Source organism: Ranitomeya variabilis, chromosome 7 (genome assembly GCF_051348905.1).
Source record: "Ranitomeya variabilis isolate aRanVar5 chromosome 7, aRanVar5.hap1, whole genome shotgun sequence".
NCBI lineage: Eukaryota > Metazoa > Chordata > Amphibia > Anura > Dendrobatidae > Ranitomeya > Ranitomeya variabilis.
In genome coordinates, this window is record NC_135238.1 from 233534250 (window position 1) to 233552778 (window position 18529).

Genomic DNA, 18529 nt, shown 5'->3' on the forward strand with positions numbered 1-18529 from the left:
ACACAGGGTTAATAGGTGCGTAACCGGAGTGCGTTATACCACGCTCCGGTAACGCTGGCATTAACCCTGTGTGAGGGCTGACTGGATGACTGGAGGGGAGTATGGAGCGGGCACTGACTGCGGTGAGGAAAGAGCGGCCATATTGCCGCCGGACTGTGGCCGTCGCTGATTGGTCGTGGCAAAACGATCAGCGACTTGGATTCCATGACAGACAGAGGCCGCGACCAATGAATATCCGTGACAGACAGACAGAAAGACAGACAGACGGGAGTGACCCTTAGACAATTATATAGTATGATAATATTCTGGCTGCTGGCTGCCGCCACTAGGGGGAGCTCACTGCGTACTGTGTTATTATAGGGGGCCCCGGTATATGCAGTAGGCAGTAAGCTCCACAGCTCCTCCTAGTGGCTGCAGGCAGCATGATAAGTATCACTATTCTCTGACCTCGTCTCTCCAGGAGTGTCCTACATCGTGTTTGAGACCAGGATCGGATGTTTGCAGAAAGAAATTCCCCCCGAAACCCAGGGGTTTATAGACTCCGTCTGCCAAATGTTCAAGAACTTGGTATTTCTGAGCTACATGCCCGACTGGACGAGGCGCGTCTTCCCCTACTGGAACCTCTACATGGAAGGCTGGGATAATATATTCAATTTCAGTAAGTCCACAATGATTATATCTGCAGTACATGATGGGGGACGTAGTCCTGGGGGATGCCTGATGCTGCATCACATATGTCATACTTAGGATAACTAGACTGTATCACACGAGAGCTTAGATACATTGTATAGTGTCATACATGATTAGATTAGACACACAGCTCATCAGAGAGCATCACCCATTGGAGGATTAGATACACAGCTCAGCAGACCGTATCACACATGATAGGATTAGATATACGGCTCAGCAGACAGTATCACACGGGATAGGATTAGATACACGGCTCAGCAGTCAGTATCACACAGGATAGGATTAGATACACGGCTCAGCAGACAGTATCACACGGGATAGGATTAGATACACGGCTCAGCAGACTGTATCACACATGATGGGATTAGATACATGGCTCAGCAGACAGTATCACACAGGATAGGATTAGATACACGGCTCAGCAGACAGTATCACACAGGATAGGATTAGATACACAGCTCAGCAGACAGTATCACACAGGAGAGGATTAGATACACAGCTCAGCAGTCAGTATCACACAGGATAGGATTAGATATACGGCTCAGCAGACAGTATCACACAGGATAGGATTAGATACACAGCTCAGCAGACAGTATCACACAGGAGAGGATTAGATACACAGCTCAGCAGACAGTATCACACAGGATGAGATTAGATACACAGCTCAGCAGACTGTATCACACATGATGGGATAGATACACGGCTCAGCAGACAGTATCACACAGGATAGGATTAGATACACGGCTCAGCATACAGTATCACACAGGATAGGATTAGATACATGGCTCAGCAGTCAGTATCACACAGGATAGGATTAGATACACAGCTCAGCAGACAGTATCACACATGATAGGATTAGATATACAGCTCAGCAGACAGTATCACACGGGATAGGATTAGATACACAGCTCAGCAGACAGTATCACACAGGATAGGATTAGATACACGGCTCAGCAGACAGTATCACACAGGATGAGATTAGATACATGGCTTAGAAGACAGTATCACACAGGATAGGATTAGATACACAGCTCAGCAGACTGTATCACACATGATGGGATTAGATACATGGCTCAGCAGACAGTATCACACAGGATGAGATTAGATACACGGCTCAGAAGACAGTATCACACAGGATAGGATTAGATACACAGCTCAGCAGACAGTATCACACAGGAGAGGATTAGATACACAGCTCAGCAGACAGTATCACACGGGATAGGATTAGATATACGGCTCAGCAGACAGTATCACACGGGATAGGATTGTGGATACATGGCTCAGCACTCAGTATCAAACGGGATAGGATTAGATACACAGCTCAGCACTCAGCATCACACGGGAAAGGATTAGATACACGACTCAGCAGACTAGCACACATGATGGGATTAGATACATGGCTCAGCAGACAGTGTCACACAGGATAGGATTAGATACACAGCTCAGCACTCAGTATCACACGAAATAGGATTAGATACAGCTCAGCAGTCAGTATCACACAGGAGAGAATTAGGTACACCTTTGCCTGGATACATTTTATATACACTGCTCAAAAAAAAAAGGGAACACAAAAGTCCCCCATAATAGATATCACTGAATGAAGTATTCCAGTTGTAAATCTTTATTCATTACATAGTGGAATGTGTTGAGAACAATAAAACCTAAAAATGGTCAACGTAAATCACAGCTAATATCCCACGGAGGTCTGGATTTGGAATGATGCTCAAAATCAAAAGTGGAAAATGAAGTTACAGGCTGATCCAACTTCAGTGGAAATGCCTCAAGACAAGGAAATGATGCTCAGTAGAGTGTGTGGCCTCCACGTGCCTGTATAACCTCCCTACAATGCCTGGGCATGCTCCTGATGAGGGGGCGGATGGTCTCCTGAGGGATCTCCTCCCAGACCTGCACTAAAGCATCCGCCAACTCCTGGACAGTCTGTGGTACAACGTGACGTTGGTGGATGTGCGAGACATGATGTCCCAGATGTGCTCAATCGGATTCAGGTCTGGGGAACGGGCGGGCCAGTCCATAGCTTCAATGCCTTCATCTTGCAGGAACTGCTGACACACTCCAGCCACATGAGGTCTGGCATTGCCCTGCATTAGGAGGAACCCAGGGCCAACCGCACCAGCATATGGTCTCACAAGGGGTCTGAGGATCTCATCTCGGTGCCTAATGGCAGTCAGGCTACCTCTGGCGAGCACATGGAGGGCTGTGCGGCCCTCCAAAGAAATGCCACCCCACACCATTACTGACCCACTGCCAAACTGGTCATGCTGAAGGATGTTGCAGGCAGCAGATCGCTCTCCACGGCGTCTCCAGACTCTGTCACGTCTGTCACATGTGCTCAGTGTGAACCTGCTTTCATCTGTGAAGAGCACAGGGCGCCAGTGGCGAATTTGCCAATCCTGGTGTTCTGTGGCAAATGCCAAGCGTCCTGCACGGTGTGGGGCTGTGAGCACAACCCCCATCTGTGGACGTCGGGCACTCAGACCATCCTCATAGAGTTGGTTTCTAACCGTTTGTGCAGACACATGCACATTTGTGGCCTGCTGGAGGTCATTTTGCAGGGCTCTGGCAGTGCTCTGCCTGTTCCTCCTTGCACAAAGGCTGAGGTAGCAGTCCTGCTGCTGGGTTGTTGCCCTCCTACGGCCCCCTCCACGTCTCCTGGTGGCGCCTCCAGCCTCTGGACACTACGCTGACTGTTGTGAATTCTGCTTTTGGGTTTCCTCCGGTGGTGGTAGGTGGTAATGCAGTTGTCCCTGGGTTTCAGTCCTGGTCAGGTGTGTCTGCTGATTGCAGTTCTGACTGGGGTATTTAGGTGTGCAGGATTCATTAGTCCTTGCCAGTTGTCAATTGTTGTTGGGAGGTGTTGGACCTCTGCTTGGTTCCTCCTGCCTTTCTGCCAAATCAGCAAAGATAAGTGTCTGGTTTTGTTTATGTGGCACACATGCTGTGTGCTTCATAATTCAGTGCTATTCTTTTGTGTTTTCTTGTCCAGCTTAGATTGTGTCAGTATTTTCTCAGTCTTGTTGGATTCTCTGGGGTTGCAGATATTCATTCCATGTCTTTAGTTAGATTGTGGAATTTTTCGTATTATCTGCTGTGGATATTTTTGGAAGAGTTTTAATACTGACCGCCTAGTATTCTGTCCTATCCTTTCCTATTTAGCTAGAGTGGCCTCTTTTGCTAAATCTTGTTTTCTGCCTGCGTGTCTTTTCTTCTCCTACTCACAGTTAATATTCATGGGGGGCTGCCTATCCTTTGGGGTTCTGCTCTGAGGCAAGGTAGTATTCCTATTTCCATCTATAGGGGTATTTAGTCCTCCGGCTGTATCGAGGTGTCTAGGGTTTGTTAGACACACCCCACGGCTACTTCTAGTTGTGGTGTTAGTTCAGGATTTGCGGTCAGTACAGTTTCCACCTACTCCAGAGAAAGTTTCATGCGGCTCCAAGGTCACCGGATCATAACAGCTGACAGACGCAGCAAACCTTCTTGCCACAGCTCGCATTGATGTGCCATCCTGGATGAGCTGCACTACCTGAGCCACTTGTGTGGGTTGTAGAGTCCGTCTCATGCTACCACGAGTGTGAAAGCACAGCCAACATTCAAAAGTGACAAAAATATCAGCCAGAAAGCATTGGTACTGAGATGTGGTCTGTGGTCCCCACCTGCAGAACCACTCCTTTATGGAGGGTGTCTTGATAATTGCCAATAATTTTCATCTGTTGTTGTCAGGGGGTCCTTCTCCGATACCACACAATCAACAGAGCGAGGGAAATGTGAACAATCCTAAGACCTTTATTATAGGCAAAACTAAAAGGTCCATAAACAATCCACCACACTGAGGATACAATAGTCCAGAACACGAATGCAGTTCAGTAACAGGATAAAATGTCCAAGGAGATGAGAGTCCAATAATCCAGCAGAGGATAAAAAAATCCATACGCTTCCCTTTCTCTCTGACGTGCTGTGTTCACACCATCCTCACCACACAGGAACTCACTTCCCAGCTCCTGTCCTCCCCAGCCCCCTCCTTATGTCCAGGGGTATTCAGACAGGTTGGGGTGGTTTTCAGGCCTCCCAGACCTGACAAAGGTGCCTGGGGGATTAAGGCACCACAGGGGGTTCATCAAGAAGCACAGATACAGTCAGGCTGCAGATAGTAAGTGAGCTAATTCAGCCTAATCAGCCTTTTGGAAGGTAATTGATACTCTATACAATATGGAGAATACACAGAATGATACAGGGCAACAAGAGAACACTGTGAAAATCAGTAAAATATAAATATACACAAAATGATACCCACATAACATATCACACCATCACAACCGTCTATTCCATTTGCACAACAGGATGTGAAATTGATTGTCAATCAGTGTTACTTCCTAAGTGGACAGTTTGATTTCACAGAAGTTTGCTCTACTTGGAGTTATATTCTGTTCTTTAAGTGTTCCCTTTATTTTTTTTAAGCAGTGTAATTATAATTTTCTCCATCCGATTCCTGATTTTCCTTCCCTCCAGGTAAGAAGCTGGTGGATAAGAAGATGAGTGAGATCCATGAGCGTCTGGAGCGCGGGGAGGACGTGCAGGGAGAATACCTGACGTACCTGCTCTCCAGCGGGAAGCTGAGCATGGAGGAGGTGTACGGCAGCGTGGCCGAGCTGCTGCTGGCTGGCGTGGACACCGTGCGTATACATTCATGGTCTCATATCCCTACAATGATAGATCTATTACATTTTTGGGTAAAGGCGTTATCAGCACCATGCTGCTGTCATCTGCACCCCGGATGAGCTGTTTTGGGGCTTGTTCTCCATGTCAGAAAATGTACAAGAAAAAAAGAAAAGTATCTACCATGGATTCAGTTTAAAAACTTTCCACAATGGGGGCGCTGTTTCTTAGGCTTCTATGAAAGAATTTGTTGCACACTGTGGCGAGAAGTGGTACTGCAAGTAAACAGAAGTGTATTGGCAACTTCTATGTATACAGCAGTTTTCCACCGTAATACCTTCTTATGTCCATTCCCGTTTCCAGACATCGAACACGTTATGTTGGTCCCTGTATCACTTGGCTCAGGACCTGGAGCTGCAGCAACTTTTGTATGATGAGGTTACAAAGGCCGTTCCCATGGACCACATCCCTACGGCGGACGATATCACCCACATGCCCTTACTGAGGGCCGTGATCAAGGAGACCCTGAGGTGGGAGCATTTACTTTTACAGATAAGAGACTAAACGTGTATGAAGGTAACACATAGGGGGTGACATCCTTTGCCGCCACTCTGGGCCCGTTGGGTTGTCACTGCCTGTATTTTGCTGTCATCCCTCTACAGACTTTATCCCGTCATTCCAACCAATGCGAGAGTTGTTCATGAGCATGAAGTGGTGATCAAAGACTATAAATTCCCCAAAAATGTAAGTTTTGTGGCTTAGCTGTGTCTTCGGCCCAGTTACCCAGGGGTTAAATCACATTTTTATGTTGCTCTTTTCAGACCCTCTTTGTGCTGAGCCATTACTCCATGTCAAGGGATGAAGCCAATTTCAAAGACGCAGAAAAGTTTTATCCACAGCGGTGGCTCCGAGATGGCGGGATGGCACACCACCCTTTCAGTTCCATTCCCTTTGGATACGGGATGCGCGCCTGCTTGGGGAAGCGGATTGCAGAACTGGAGATGCACTTGGCACTGTCTCGGGTATGGATGTTCATGGGAAGAAGTAACTTTACTAAAACTTTGCTTTTGCTGTTTTTTCTTCAACATGTTACATGGTTGCAAAAAGTGGACAAATAAATGTATCATGTCACTTCCACATAATTTATGCCATAAAATAATAATAATACCGCAATATAGTGCTCCAAGTGTCAGTATCCTAAAGTAATGGTGCCATCTAGTGGCCAAATGCTACCACCATACACTTCCGGAATAGCAGTGCTCTACAGTGAGCATATAACACTGCCATATAGTGCCCATCTAGCAGTGCTAAATAACACCGCTATCCTCTGGTTTAGGATTCATAAATATCTATTTTTTTCTGCTGCAGATTATCAGGATGTTCGAGATTAAACCAGACACTAAGATGAAAATTGTAAAATCCATCGCCCGTATCGTCCTGTCGCCGAGCGAGAAAATCAACCTGCGGTTTGTAGAAAGAAAATCCGTTTGAGGTCGGATGTTAATACGGAGACTTTTTATCTGTTCTAAGCGCCGGTCACTTCTCATCAGAAGCTGAAATCATATCGTGTAATTCGTCATGGCGTAGCGCAGCACTGCAGTGCCTATGTATTTCATTATTATGGTTGCCGAATAATGTGACATACTGTGCTAAAATATAACCGCCATATAGTGCTAGCATCATATAGCCGTATAGTGCTGAATAAGTGTCATACAGTGGCCAAGTAATACCCACATACTGTATATAAATTCTACCACCAGGCAGTGCACAGTGGATGCCAGCACTGTGTTACTACAATTCAGCACTGGATGGCGGTATATGACTAGCACGGTCATGGTAGTCTTATTTAGGTATTTTTTGCTTAGCTGGAACCACAAACACCTTAAGGCCCCAAGGGCCCCATACTCTGGTGCTCAAACAGTACGTAGGCTCTAATTTAGGACTGCGTTCGTCTTCGTTTTTCCTTTCTGTTTAAAGTCTTCGCTTGTCACAATGATTTGTTTTATTATGTTTGTTTTATGTGATTACTGTCTAAGGTTTATTATCATGATCCTGTTTAAACTTGTTTTAATAAAAATAAGCTACAATTAACAAAGACTAGAAAATAAAATAAATTCACTGTGTAATAGGAGAATGCAGCCTGCAGTGTAAAGAATGGAGGTTTTCATAATAGTCTCCATGGCCGCGTCCAGTCATATTTTGTGCTGAAATGATATTTGTTTTATTGATCATTTCTTGCAAGATAGAAACATTTGCATTCCAATTTCTAGGCTGTCTCTATAGCAACCAGATCGAAGCCCTCCATTCTTTACACTGCAGGCTGCATCCAGAGAACTGAAAATGAATTGAGAATATTAATAAGGCTTGTATCCAATATCTTCATACCTTTTGAGACTGGAAACACATAAAAAATAAAATTTACTCATAATAAGAAACTTATTTCTATTTTGCAACATTTTCCAGTTCACTAATCGCAGCCTGCAGTGTAAAGAAAGGAGGTTTAAGGCTATGTGCACACGTAGGAAATGTGGTGCAGAATTTTCTGCACTAAATCTGCATCTGCAGATTTGATGCAGTTTCTGTGCAGTTTCTATGCAGTTTCTATGCAGTTTTTATGCAGTTTCTATGCAGTTTCTGCGCAGATTCTATGCAGTTTCTATGCAGATTCTATGCAGTTTCTGCGCAGATTCTATGCAGTTTCTGCGCAGATTCTATGCAGTTTCTGTGCAGTTTCTGTGCAGTACAATGTAAATCAATGGGAAAAAAAAAAAGCTGTGCACATGGTGCAGAAAAATCTGCAGCAGAAACGCTGCAGAACTGCACAAAAGAAGCGACGTGCACTTCTTTGAAATCTGCAGCGTTTCTGCGCAGATTTTTCTGCACCATGTGCACAGCTTTTTTTTTTTCCCATTGATTTACATTGTACTGTAAATCACAGTGCAGTTCTGCAGCGTTTCTGCAGCAGAAAAATCTGCTGCAGTTCTGCACCAATTCTGCACTAAATCTGCATCGTGTGCACATACCCTCATAATGGTTTCCAGGCCCTTGTCCAGTTACGTCTTCTACTGTCATAGTTTTTCTTGTATTATTCAGTTCTTGTAAGGAAATAGTTTTTGCATTCTGACTCCCTGGATTTCTCCATCTCAACCAATTTGAAATCCTCCATTCTTTACACTGCTGGCTGCATCCAGAAAACTGAGAAAAGAAAAACAAATAGAAATAATGTTTCTAATAAATCGTCGCATCTTGTTTGATCACTTATTGAAACATTCTTATTACAAAACCCCTCAAAAGGCAAAGTGCACCTTTCTGGCAATCTGTGACCTCTGTGGGACAACGGCAGCTCTGGGGGGATCTTACTTTAGGGTTTTTATTTTCTTCCATATGCTTTAAGAATATTCCGGGGTCAAGCTCAGCAGAACCAGATTTTCCTGATTTTCCACTTCCTATAATAGTCGATGGGATCGTGTTCACCGTCTATAAACCTTAATACATCTATTGTGTCCCAGCACAATAGAACAGAGGCCATCAGCTGTGAGATGTTATAGGACTGTAGGGGGTCTGCAGCCCCTGGATGTAAAGAAGAATATTTCCATTCACTGATCGCAAGCAGAGATCTTATAAAGTTTACTAAAAAGTAGTAGAACTTTGCCATAGTTCTATATAAAGTTGTAAGACACTGAAGAGTGCGGTGTAACCCAATCTTCAGCCTCCTGGGCTCAGCCGGCGCCATCACCAGGTCGTCACTTAGCGCGAGGCTTTCGTGACATGGATGGAAACATCACCCTGACATTTGTGGCAAAATTCCTTCCCAACGGCCAAACAATTATCGGTTGAACACAAATCCTTTCTTCAGCAAAAGGTGCCAGGATCAGTGAGAGAAGGCATGGTGCTCTGCTACTGCAGACATGCAGGACCGGGGTCACCCAGGGCAGAGCCTTACATGGGACTGCAGCTGCCGGACTAGCAGAGAAGGGCAAGAAGATGAAGACGTTTGATGATTTGCCCTGTCCCTCCCTTCTCACCAACCTTTACTGGTTCTTCATCGGGGGCTACCTGCTCCATACACACGAGCTGCAGGTCAGGCCAGTCTCACACGTCCAGATAATTCCGGTACCGGAGTTATCCGTGTCCGTGTGTCCATGAGCTCACGTAGGCCATCCGTGTGGCACACGTGCGGCAGCCGTGTGCCGCCTGGGTACCACACGGACCATGCAGGAGAGACAGCGCTACAGTAAGCGCTGTCCCCCCAGCGTGGTGCTGATGCCGCCATTCATCCGTTCTCTCCCGCGCTCGCTGGGGAGAAGGGATGAAAAATCTTTTTTTTTTTGTGTTTAAAATAAACTTTAGGGCATCCTCCCCGCTCCCACCCCCTGTGCGCCCGGCCGCCGGCATTAAAATACTCACCCGCCTCCCTCGACGCTTGCTCTCCGCCCCGCAGCTTCTCCTGTATGAGCGGTCACGTTGTGCCGCCCATTACAGTTGATGAATATGCGGCTCCACCCCTATGGGAGAGAACAGATGAATGGCGGCTTCAGCACCACGCTGGGTGGAAAGCGCTTACTGTAAGTGCTGTCTCCAGCACGGCACACGGACTGCACACGGAAAACATCCGTGTGCGGTACGTGTTTTACACAGACCCATTGACTTTAATGGGTCAGTGTGATCCGTGCGCTCCCACAAACACTGACATGTCTCCGTGTTTTCCAAACGGACACACGGTCTGTGAAAACACGCTGACATGTGCAGAGACACATTGATTTTAATGGGTCTACGTGTGTCAGTGTCTCCGGTACATGAGGAAACTGTCACCTCACGTACCGGAGCCACTGACGTGTGAAACCGGCCTCATATCTATTCAATGCATGGGTGTAAGGCTGCCGTCACAGTATTTGGTCAGGATTTTTCATCAGTATTTGTAGCCAAAACCAGGAGTGGGTGATAAATACAGAAGTGGTGCATATGCTTCTATTATACTTTTCCTCTAATTGTTCCCCTCCTGGTTTTGGCTACAAATACTGATGTAAATCCTGACCAAATCCTGCTAGTGTGACGGCAGCCTAATAATAGTCCTTCCTATGTTGCTGCGCTCCGGTCATTGGCAGCAGCTGCCGCAATAGAGTCCATGGTGGAGGGGCTGCACATCACACGGACAATGTGCACGGTCCCCCAGTGCCTCCGTCTACTCAATCGCTCAGCAATCTGATTACTGGGCTGCATGACCATCAGGAGGTCTTCCCTTTTACCTGCCATTCTGTGATTTGTAGTACTACTGCTGGATATTTGTCCAGCATTGCGTACCAGACTAATCAGCTGTAAACTGGCAGTCGGTGACTACTTCAAATTTTGTGACCAGGGAACTTCGCAGTTTCCCTGGAATTAAAGGGTGAAAACCAGGAGCCCCTCAGACTCTCTGCCTGGTCTGTATTTTCTTATAGTGCCAGTAAGCATAATCATACCAGTAATTGGCCAGTAGGGGGCAGTGTTACATATCCGATCCATGAGGTTCACCCCTGCATAAGCAACAGACACCACTACACCTGTAAAGTGCAGCAAAAAATAAATATTTACAAAGGCAAAATACACTTCGCCTGAAAATAAACTGCAGGGTGCAGTACTACAGGGCGTGCAGCACAGGGTGCAGCACCAGGAGAGGTGCAGGGTGCAGTGCCCCAGGACACACTGCACAGGGCACAGCACCAGTAGAGGTGCAGGGTGCAGTGCTCCAGCACACACTGGACAGGGTGCAGCACCAGGAGAGGTGCAGGGTGCAGTGCCCCAGCACACACTGGACAGGGCGCAGCACCAGGAGAGGTGCAGGGTGCAGTGCCCCAGGACACACTGGACAGGGTGCAGCACCAGGAGAGGTGCAGGGTGCAGTGCCCCAGGACACACTGGACAGGGCGCAGCACCAGGAGAGGTGCAGGGTGCAGTGCTCTAGCACCCACTGCACAGGGTGCAGCACCAGGAGAGGTGCAGTGCCCCAGGACACACTGCACAGGGCGCAGCACCAGTAGAGGTGCAGGGTGCAGTGCTCCAGCACACACTGCACAGGGCGCAGCACCAGGAGAGGTGCAGGGTGCAGTGCTCCAGCACCCACTGCCCAGGGCGCAGCACCAGGAGAGGTGCAGGGTGCATTGTATTATAAGGCGCTGGTGGATACAGGGGGAGATAGCTCTTATTAAGGTCTGATTACCAGATGCACGGTTTGGATTGCAGATCTGATGTGAATCCTATCACAGATTCTTACTGCATTATCCTAACATGTTGTTCCAGTGGAAGGCAAAAAAACCCACGGGTAACTGCAAATCCTCCCAAATTCGGTAAAAAATTAATTCCTGAATCCACATATGACAATCGATCCAGGGGGAAGCACTGAGCTTGTACAATTGTTAAGTGCTACACTGAAGATCCCAGCGCCGCTATTACAATGTCCGTGCCTGGGTCTGCCGGAGGGTTCACCAGTGGACCTGGTGGAAAGGAATGATCACTGACATCTCCCACCACTTACAGCTGACATTTCTGATTCTAGACATGATGTTTGCTGTTCTTCTTCATCTAGCACAGACCGCCATGACCACTTCTAATGGAACACGTCTGCAGCCATCTCCAGCCTCTGTAAGAACACATCCTAGCCCAGACCCCACATTAATTCTGAACCTGAAGGCAATCTGGAAATAGATTCGGACTCAAGACTAAACCCATAAATTAATGTTTCCCCCCATAAGATCCCTCGTACAGTCAGCAGTATGTGGGTGAACATCTAGTGGTAGGATGCAGGGAAACAAAATGATTGATGAGGCGACTGGCGGTGGTGCACCACTAGGTGCCCTATTTCCAGGAACATGTGGCCCACGGCCCCCTCCTCTATAAATGCTTCACCCAGACGCTAGCATCATGTCTATCTATAAATGATGGGTGGCCGAGACACCTGTGGGTTCTCACAGAAGCAGCCAGTATTATAATCCCCCACCCACTCCATATAATGGTCTGACCTTGTATGACCAATTGATTATTGACGATTTCTGATCGATAAAGTACAGACGCTACGGGCCAATGTTCAGATCTGTTATTGGGCGATACAAGATGGTGAATATAATGGACCCAGAGATTATGGAGCTCGTGCTGAGACAGGAGGGAAAATACCCCATGAGGAACGAGATGGACATCTGGAAAGATCATCGCACCCAGAGGAATCTGTCCTATGGACCCTTCACGGAGTAAGAGCTCTACATAAGAAGGCTGTATGTTCTCCTGCCATGAGACTGCCCCATGTAATCTCCTACATTCACAGAAACCAGGAGGAAGAAAAATCTGGAGCATTAAAGTACAAATATAAAATCACAGCAGCCTGCTACCACCACTAGGGGGCGATCTGCACTATGTAGATTGCCCCCTGCTGGTGGATGCAATAAGTGCTGTGCTTTCAGTACAAGGAGACCACCAGTGCTCTGGTGAGAGGGGGCTCAGCACTGTACTGCCTCACCTGCTACTAAACATGCAGTGATGGGGGAATTCTAAAGCCACCACTAGGGGGAGCTTACAGCATACCGATTGCAGAGAGCTCCCCCTAGTGGTGGCTACAGGCAGCCATGATTTTACATTTACTGTGTATGTCGGGGCTCCTATTGCAGTAGCTGAGAGTGGTCACTACATAGTGTATGGAGCTGTGCTGTTCTTGCTCTGTGCAGTGTGAATATTTAGACAACTTATTAGTGGGGGCACTTGGTATTGATGGCCTATCCTACAGTCATCAATATATAAGTCCTGGAGCACCCCTTTAAATGGTAACTTACCTTTTTTTCTTTTAAATTGACGTACTGATCAGAATTCGCAAAGTTATGAATCCTTGTAATATACTCATGGACCTTATTTTTCTACCTTCTCTCTCAAACACCATGCTGAAGCTTCTTTGAACTGCTGCTCTAGCAATATCCTTACTCAGACACTATTTAATAACAGACTCCATGTGTTCAATTCTTTGCTCCCCTCCCCTATGTTCCTGCAGCGAGAGTGTTTGTGAACAGTGTCTGAGTACAGACTCTTCCTAGAGCAGCAGTTCAAAGCAGCTTCTAAAAGAGGATGAAATAGGCAGTTAACACAGCACCTTCAGCAGGGAGTTTGAGAGACGCAAAATAAAGTCATGGAGAAGATCTTTCTGATTTTTGCTTTGTCTTCCATTATTATGTGCCCTCGGAGCTTTCACAAATATGCAGCACATTTTTTAGGAAAACCATAATAGAAATTACTAATTGATACAATATATCCTACACCAAGGGAAGGACATCGGGGGCACACACTTCGGACCACTCTAAATAAAAAGATGTTGAAGCCGTCCAAAGCAAAAATGTATGCAGGGAGCATTAATGAAGTGGTGTCCGACCTGATGGAGAGAATTCAGGACCTGCGCAGGGACAGCCCCTCCGGAAACACAGTCAGCGACATTGCAAATGTTTTCTACAGATTCGCTTTTGAAGGTGAGGAAGCGACAATGATGAGGGTAATAGTTCTCCATTATGTACAAAATGGATTAATATTCCCAGTCATGCACCAGGAGGAGCAATCTGTCAAGTCCATGGGGAATTTCAGTCTTCCTGGTTCTGCAAGTTTGTATTTTACCTTCTTGTAATTGTTGAAATTCTCCTATAAAAACTAGCGCCAAACTGTTCATGAGAATTCACTGAGCGTCAATATGAAGACCCCATAAAACTAAGTGGCAGTGCCGCCATGTTGGTCATCACTTTTGACTTCATTATTTTCAGGCGATGGTAAATGGTCATTAATAAAACGACACGCTGTGTTCAGGATGTCCCCCAGAGCCAGACCACAACCAGCATTCGGAATGAGATTTAACTTCGTCTTTTGCAAATTATAAATCTGTGTCGGTCAATTTAAGTTGCGTTTTTTATCCTTTGCAATTTATAAAGTGAAATGTGCATAAAATCCGAACATTTTCCACACCAAAATTCATGGCTGCAGATTTCTCTATGGTTTTTATGATTTGAAAATTCCACAGGGAATATGATGTGGGAACACAATCCTAGGTGAAGTTCCCACATCCCGTATTTAATGCGGATTTTTCCACAACATACCTGGGGCTTATCTACAGAAGATACTCGAGTGTTACATATGGGTTTTGTAGCAGATTTGGCGCAAGTTTTCATTGTAAAGGGTAAAGATCCTGTCTGCAGTCACCACTAGGGGGAGCTCCCTGTATACAGAGATACATGATAAGATCCTGTCTGCAGCCACCACTAGGGGGAGCTCCCTGTATACAGAGATACATGATAAGGTCCTGTCTGCAGTCACCACTAGGGGGAGCTCCTGTATACAGAGATACATGATAAGATCCTGTCTGCAGTCACCACTAGGGGGAGCTTCCTGTATACAGAGATACGTGATAAGATCCTGTCTGCAGCCACCACTAGGGGGAGCTCCCTGTATACAGAGATACATGATAAGATCCTGTCTGCAGCTACCACTAGGGGGAGCTCCCTGTATACAGAGATACATGATAAGATTCTGTCTGCAGTCACCACTAGGGGGAGCTCCCTGTATACAGAGATACATGATAAGATCCTGTCTGCAGCCACCACTAGGGGGAGCTTCCTGTATACAGAGATACGTGATAAGATCCTGTCTGCAGTCACCACTAGGGGGAGCTCCCTGTATACAGAGATACGTGATAAGATCCTATCTGCAGTCACCACTAGGGGGAGCTCCCTGTATACAGAGATACATGATAAGATCCTGTCTGCAGTCACCACTAGAGGGAGCTCCCTGTACACAGAGAAACATGATAAGATCCTGTCTGCAGCCACCACTAGGGGGAGCTCCCTGTATACAGAGATACATGATAAGATCCTGTCTGCAGTCACCACTAGGGGGAGCTCCCTGTATACAGAGATACACGATAAGATCCTGTCTGCAGTCACCACTAGGGGGAGCTTCCTGTATACAGAGATACATGATAAGACCCTGTCTGCAGCCACCACTAGAGGGAGCTCCCTGTACACAGAGATACACGATAAGATCCTGTCTGCAGTCACCACTAGGGGGAGCTTCCTGTATACAGAGATACATGATAAGACCCTGTCTGCAGCTACCACTAGAGGGAGCTCCCTGTACACAGAGAAACATGATAAGATCCTGTCTGCAGCCACCACTAGGGGGAGCTCCCTGTATACAGAGATACATGATAAGATCCTGTCTGCAGCCACCACTAGGTGGAGCTCCCTGTATACAGAGATACATGATAAGATCCTGTCTGCAGCCACCACTAGGGGGAGCTCCCTGTATACAGAGATACATGATAAGATTCTGTCTGCAGCCACCACTAGGGGGAGCTCCCTGTGTTGTGAACTCCGTTTTCAGGCTCCCTCTTGTGGTCACAGAGGGTATTGTGTGACTTTGGTTTTTTGGCTCCACCTGGTGGTTTGGTTTATTATCCTGCGGGTCTGCTGGATCAGCTGCCTCGTTATCCACCAGGGAGGCTCCTATTTAGCTCTGCTTCACTTCCACTTGTTGCCGGCTGTCAATGTATTCAGTGCTATTCTGATTGCTCTTGATCATCTTGTTTTCTGCCTCTTCAGGATAAGCTAAGTTCTGTTTGAATATTTTTTGCTCATCTGCCTGCAATATTATTTCTGTGTATGATGAGTCTAGTCCAGCTTGCTAATATGTGATTTCTTTTTGCTGGTAAGCTCTGGGGTACGGAGTTGCTTCCCCCGCACCGTTAATCGTGCGAGGGGCTCGAGCAATCTCTGCGTGGATATTTTGAATAGGGTTTTGTATTGACCGCACAGTCCCCTTCCTATTTTCTGCTTTCTAGTATTAGTGGGCCTCATTTGCTAAATCTAATTTCATCTCTGCGTTTGTGCTTTCCCCTTAACTAACCGTTAATATTTGTGGGGGGCTATTCTATATCTTTGGGGTCATTTCACTGAGGCAAGCAAGGACTTTCTTTCCCTCTAGGAATAGTCAGTTTCTCAGGCCGTGACGAGACGTCTAGGAATTTTTTAGGTAACGTTCCACGGCTACCTTTAGTTGTGTGCGGATAGGATCAGGTTGCGGTCAATCTAGTTACCACTTCCCCAGAGCTAGTTGTCCTTTAGTACTTAGCTTGTCAGACCTGCGATCCTTGCCACTGGGATCATAACATCCCTGTATACAGAGATACATGATAAGATCCTGTCTGGTGTCACCACTAGGGGGAGCTCCCTGTATACAGAGATACATGATAAGATCCTGTCTGCAGCCACCACTAGGGGGAGCTCCCTGTATACAGAGATACATGATAAGATCCTGTCTGCAGCCACCACTAGGGGGAGCTCCCTGTATACAGAGATACATGATAAGATCCTGTCTGCAGCCACCACTAGGGGAGCTCCCTGTATACAGAGATACACAATAAGATTCTGTCTGCAGCCACCACTAGGGGGAGCTCCCCGTATACAGAGATACATGATAAGATCCTGTCTGCAGACACCACTAGGGGGAGCTCCCCGTATACAGAGATACACGATAAGATCCTCTCTGCAGTCACCACTAGGGGGAGCTCCCTGTATACAGAGATGCATGATAAGATCCTGTCTGCAGCCACCACTAGGGGGAGCTCCCTGTATACAGAGATACATGACAAGATCCTGTCTGCAGTCACCACTAGGGGGAGCTTCCTGTATACAGAGATACATGATAAGATCCTGTCTGCAGCCACCACTAGGGGGAGCTCCCTGTATACAGAGATACATGATAAGATCCTGTCTGCAGCCACCACTAGGGGGAGCTCCCTGTATACAGAGATACATGATAAGATCCTGTCTGCAGCCACCACTAGGGGGAGCTCCCTGTATACAGAGATACATGATAAGATCCTGTCTGCAGCCACCACTAGGGGGAGCTCCCTGTATACAGAGATACATGATAAGATCCTGTCTGCAGCCACCACTAGGGGGAGCTCCCTGTATACAGAGATACATGATAAGATCCTGTCTGCAGTCACCACTAGGGGGAGCTCCCTGTATACAGAGATACATGATAAGATCCTGTCTGCAGCCACCACTAGGGGGAGCTCCCTGTATACAGAGATACATGATAAGATCCTGTCTGCAGCCACCACTAGGGGGAGCTCCCTGTATACAGAGATACATGATAAGATCCTGTCTGCAGTCACCATTAGGGGGAGCTCCCTGTATACAGAGATACATGATAAGATCCTGTCTGCAGTCACCACTAGGGGGAGCTCCCTGTATACAGAGATACATGATAAGATCCTGTCTGCAGCCACCACTAGGGGGAGCTCCCTGTATACAGAGATACATGATAAGATCCTGTCTGCAGTCACCACTAGGGGGAGCTCCCTGTATACAGAGATACATGATAAGATCCTGTCTGCAGTCACCATTAGGGGGAGCTCCCTGTATACAGAGATACATGATAAGATCCTGTCTGCAGCCACCACTAGGGGGAGCTCCCTGTATACAGAGATACATGATAAGATCCTGTCTGCAGTCACCACTAGGGGGAGCTCCCTGTATACAGAGATACATGATAAGATCCTGTCTGCAGCCACCACTAGGGGGAGCTCCCTGTATACAGAGATACATGATAAGATCCTGTCTGCAGTCACCATTAGGGGGAGCTCCCTGTATACAGAGATACATGATAAGATCCTGTCTGCAGCCACCACTAGGGGGAGCTCCCTGTATACAGAGATACATGATAAGATCCTGTCTGCAGTCACCACTAGGGGGAGCTCCCTGTATACAGAGATACATGATAAGATCCTGTCTGCAGCCACCACTAGGGGGAGCTCCCTGTATACAGAGATACATGATAAGATCCTGTCTGCAGCCACCACTAGGGGGAGCTCCCTGTATACAGAGATACATGATAAGATCCTGTCTGCAGCCACCACTAGGGGGAGCTCCCTGTATACAGAGATACATGATAAGATTCTGTCTGCAGTCACCACTAGGGGGAGCTCCCTGTATACAGAGATACATGATAAGATCCTGTCTGCAGTCACCACTAGGGGGAGCTCCCTGTATACAGAGATACATGATAAGATCCTGTCTGCAGCCACCACTAGGGGGAGCTCCCTGTATACAGAGATACATGATAAGATTCTGTCTGCAGTCACCACTAGGGGGAGCTCCCTGTATAC

At 46.9% G+C, this 18529-nt stretch overlaps 1 protein-coding gene across 1 annotated transcript in view; it reads left to right on the forward strand.

The window, feature by feature from the left end:
- LOC143784668 (sterol 26-hydroxylase, mitochondrial-like) overlaps nt 1-7459 on the forward strand; it is a 28733-nt gene extending 21274 nt beyond the window's left edge. The window contains exons 4-9 of the mRNA XM_077273184.1: nt 461-658; nt 5218-5381; nt 5728-5894; nt 6027-6108; nt 6186-6386; nt 6733-7459. Coding sequence (XP_077129299.1) covers nt 461-658; nt 5218-5381; nt 5728-5894; nt 6027-6108; nt 6186-6386; nt 6733-6855 — 935 coding nt within the window. The 3' untranslated portion in view covers nt 6856-7459. The remainder of the gene's footprint in view (nt 1-460; nt 659-5217; nt 5382-5727; nt 5895-6026; nt 6109-6185; nt 6387-6732) is intronic.
- The last annotated feature ends 11070 nt before the right edge of the window (nt 7460-18529 follow it).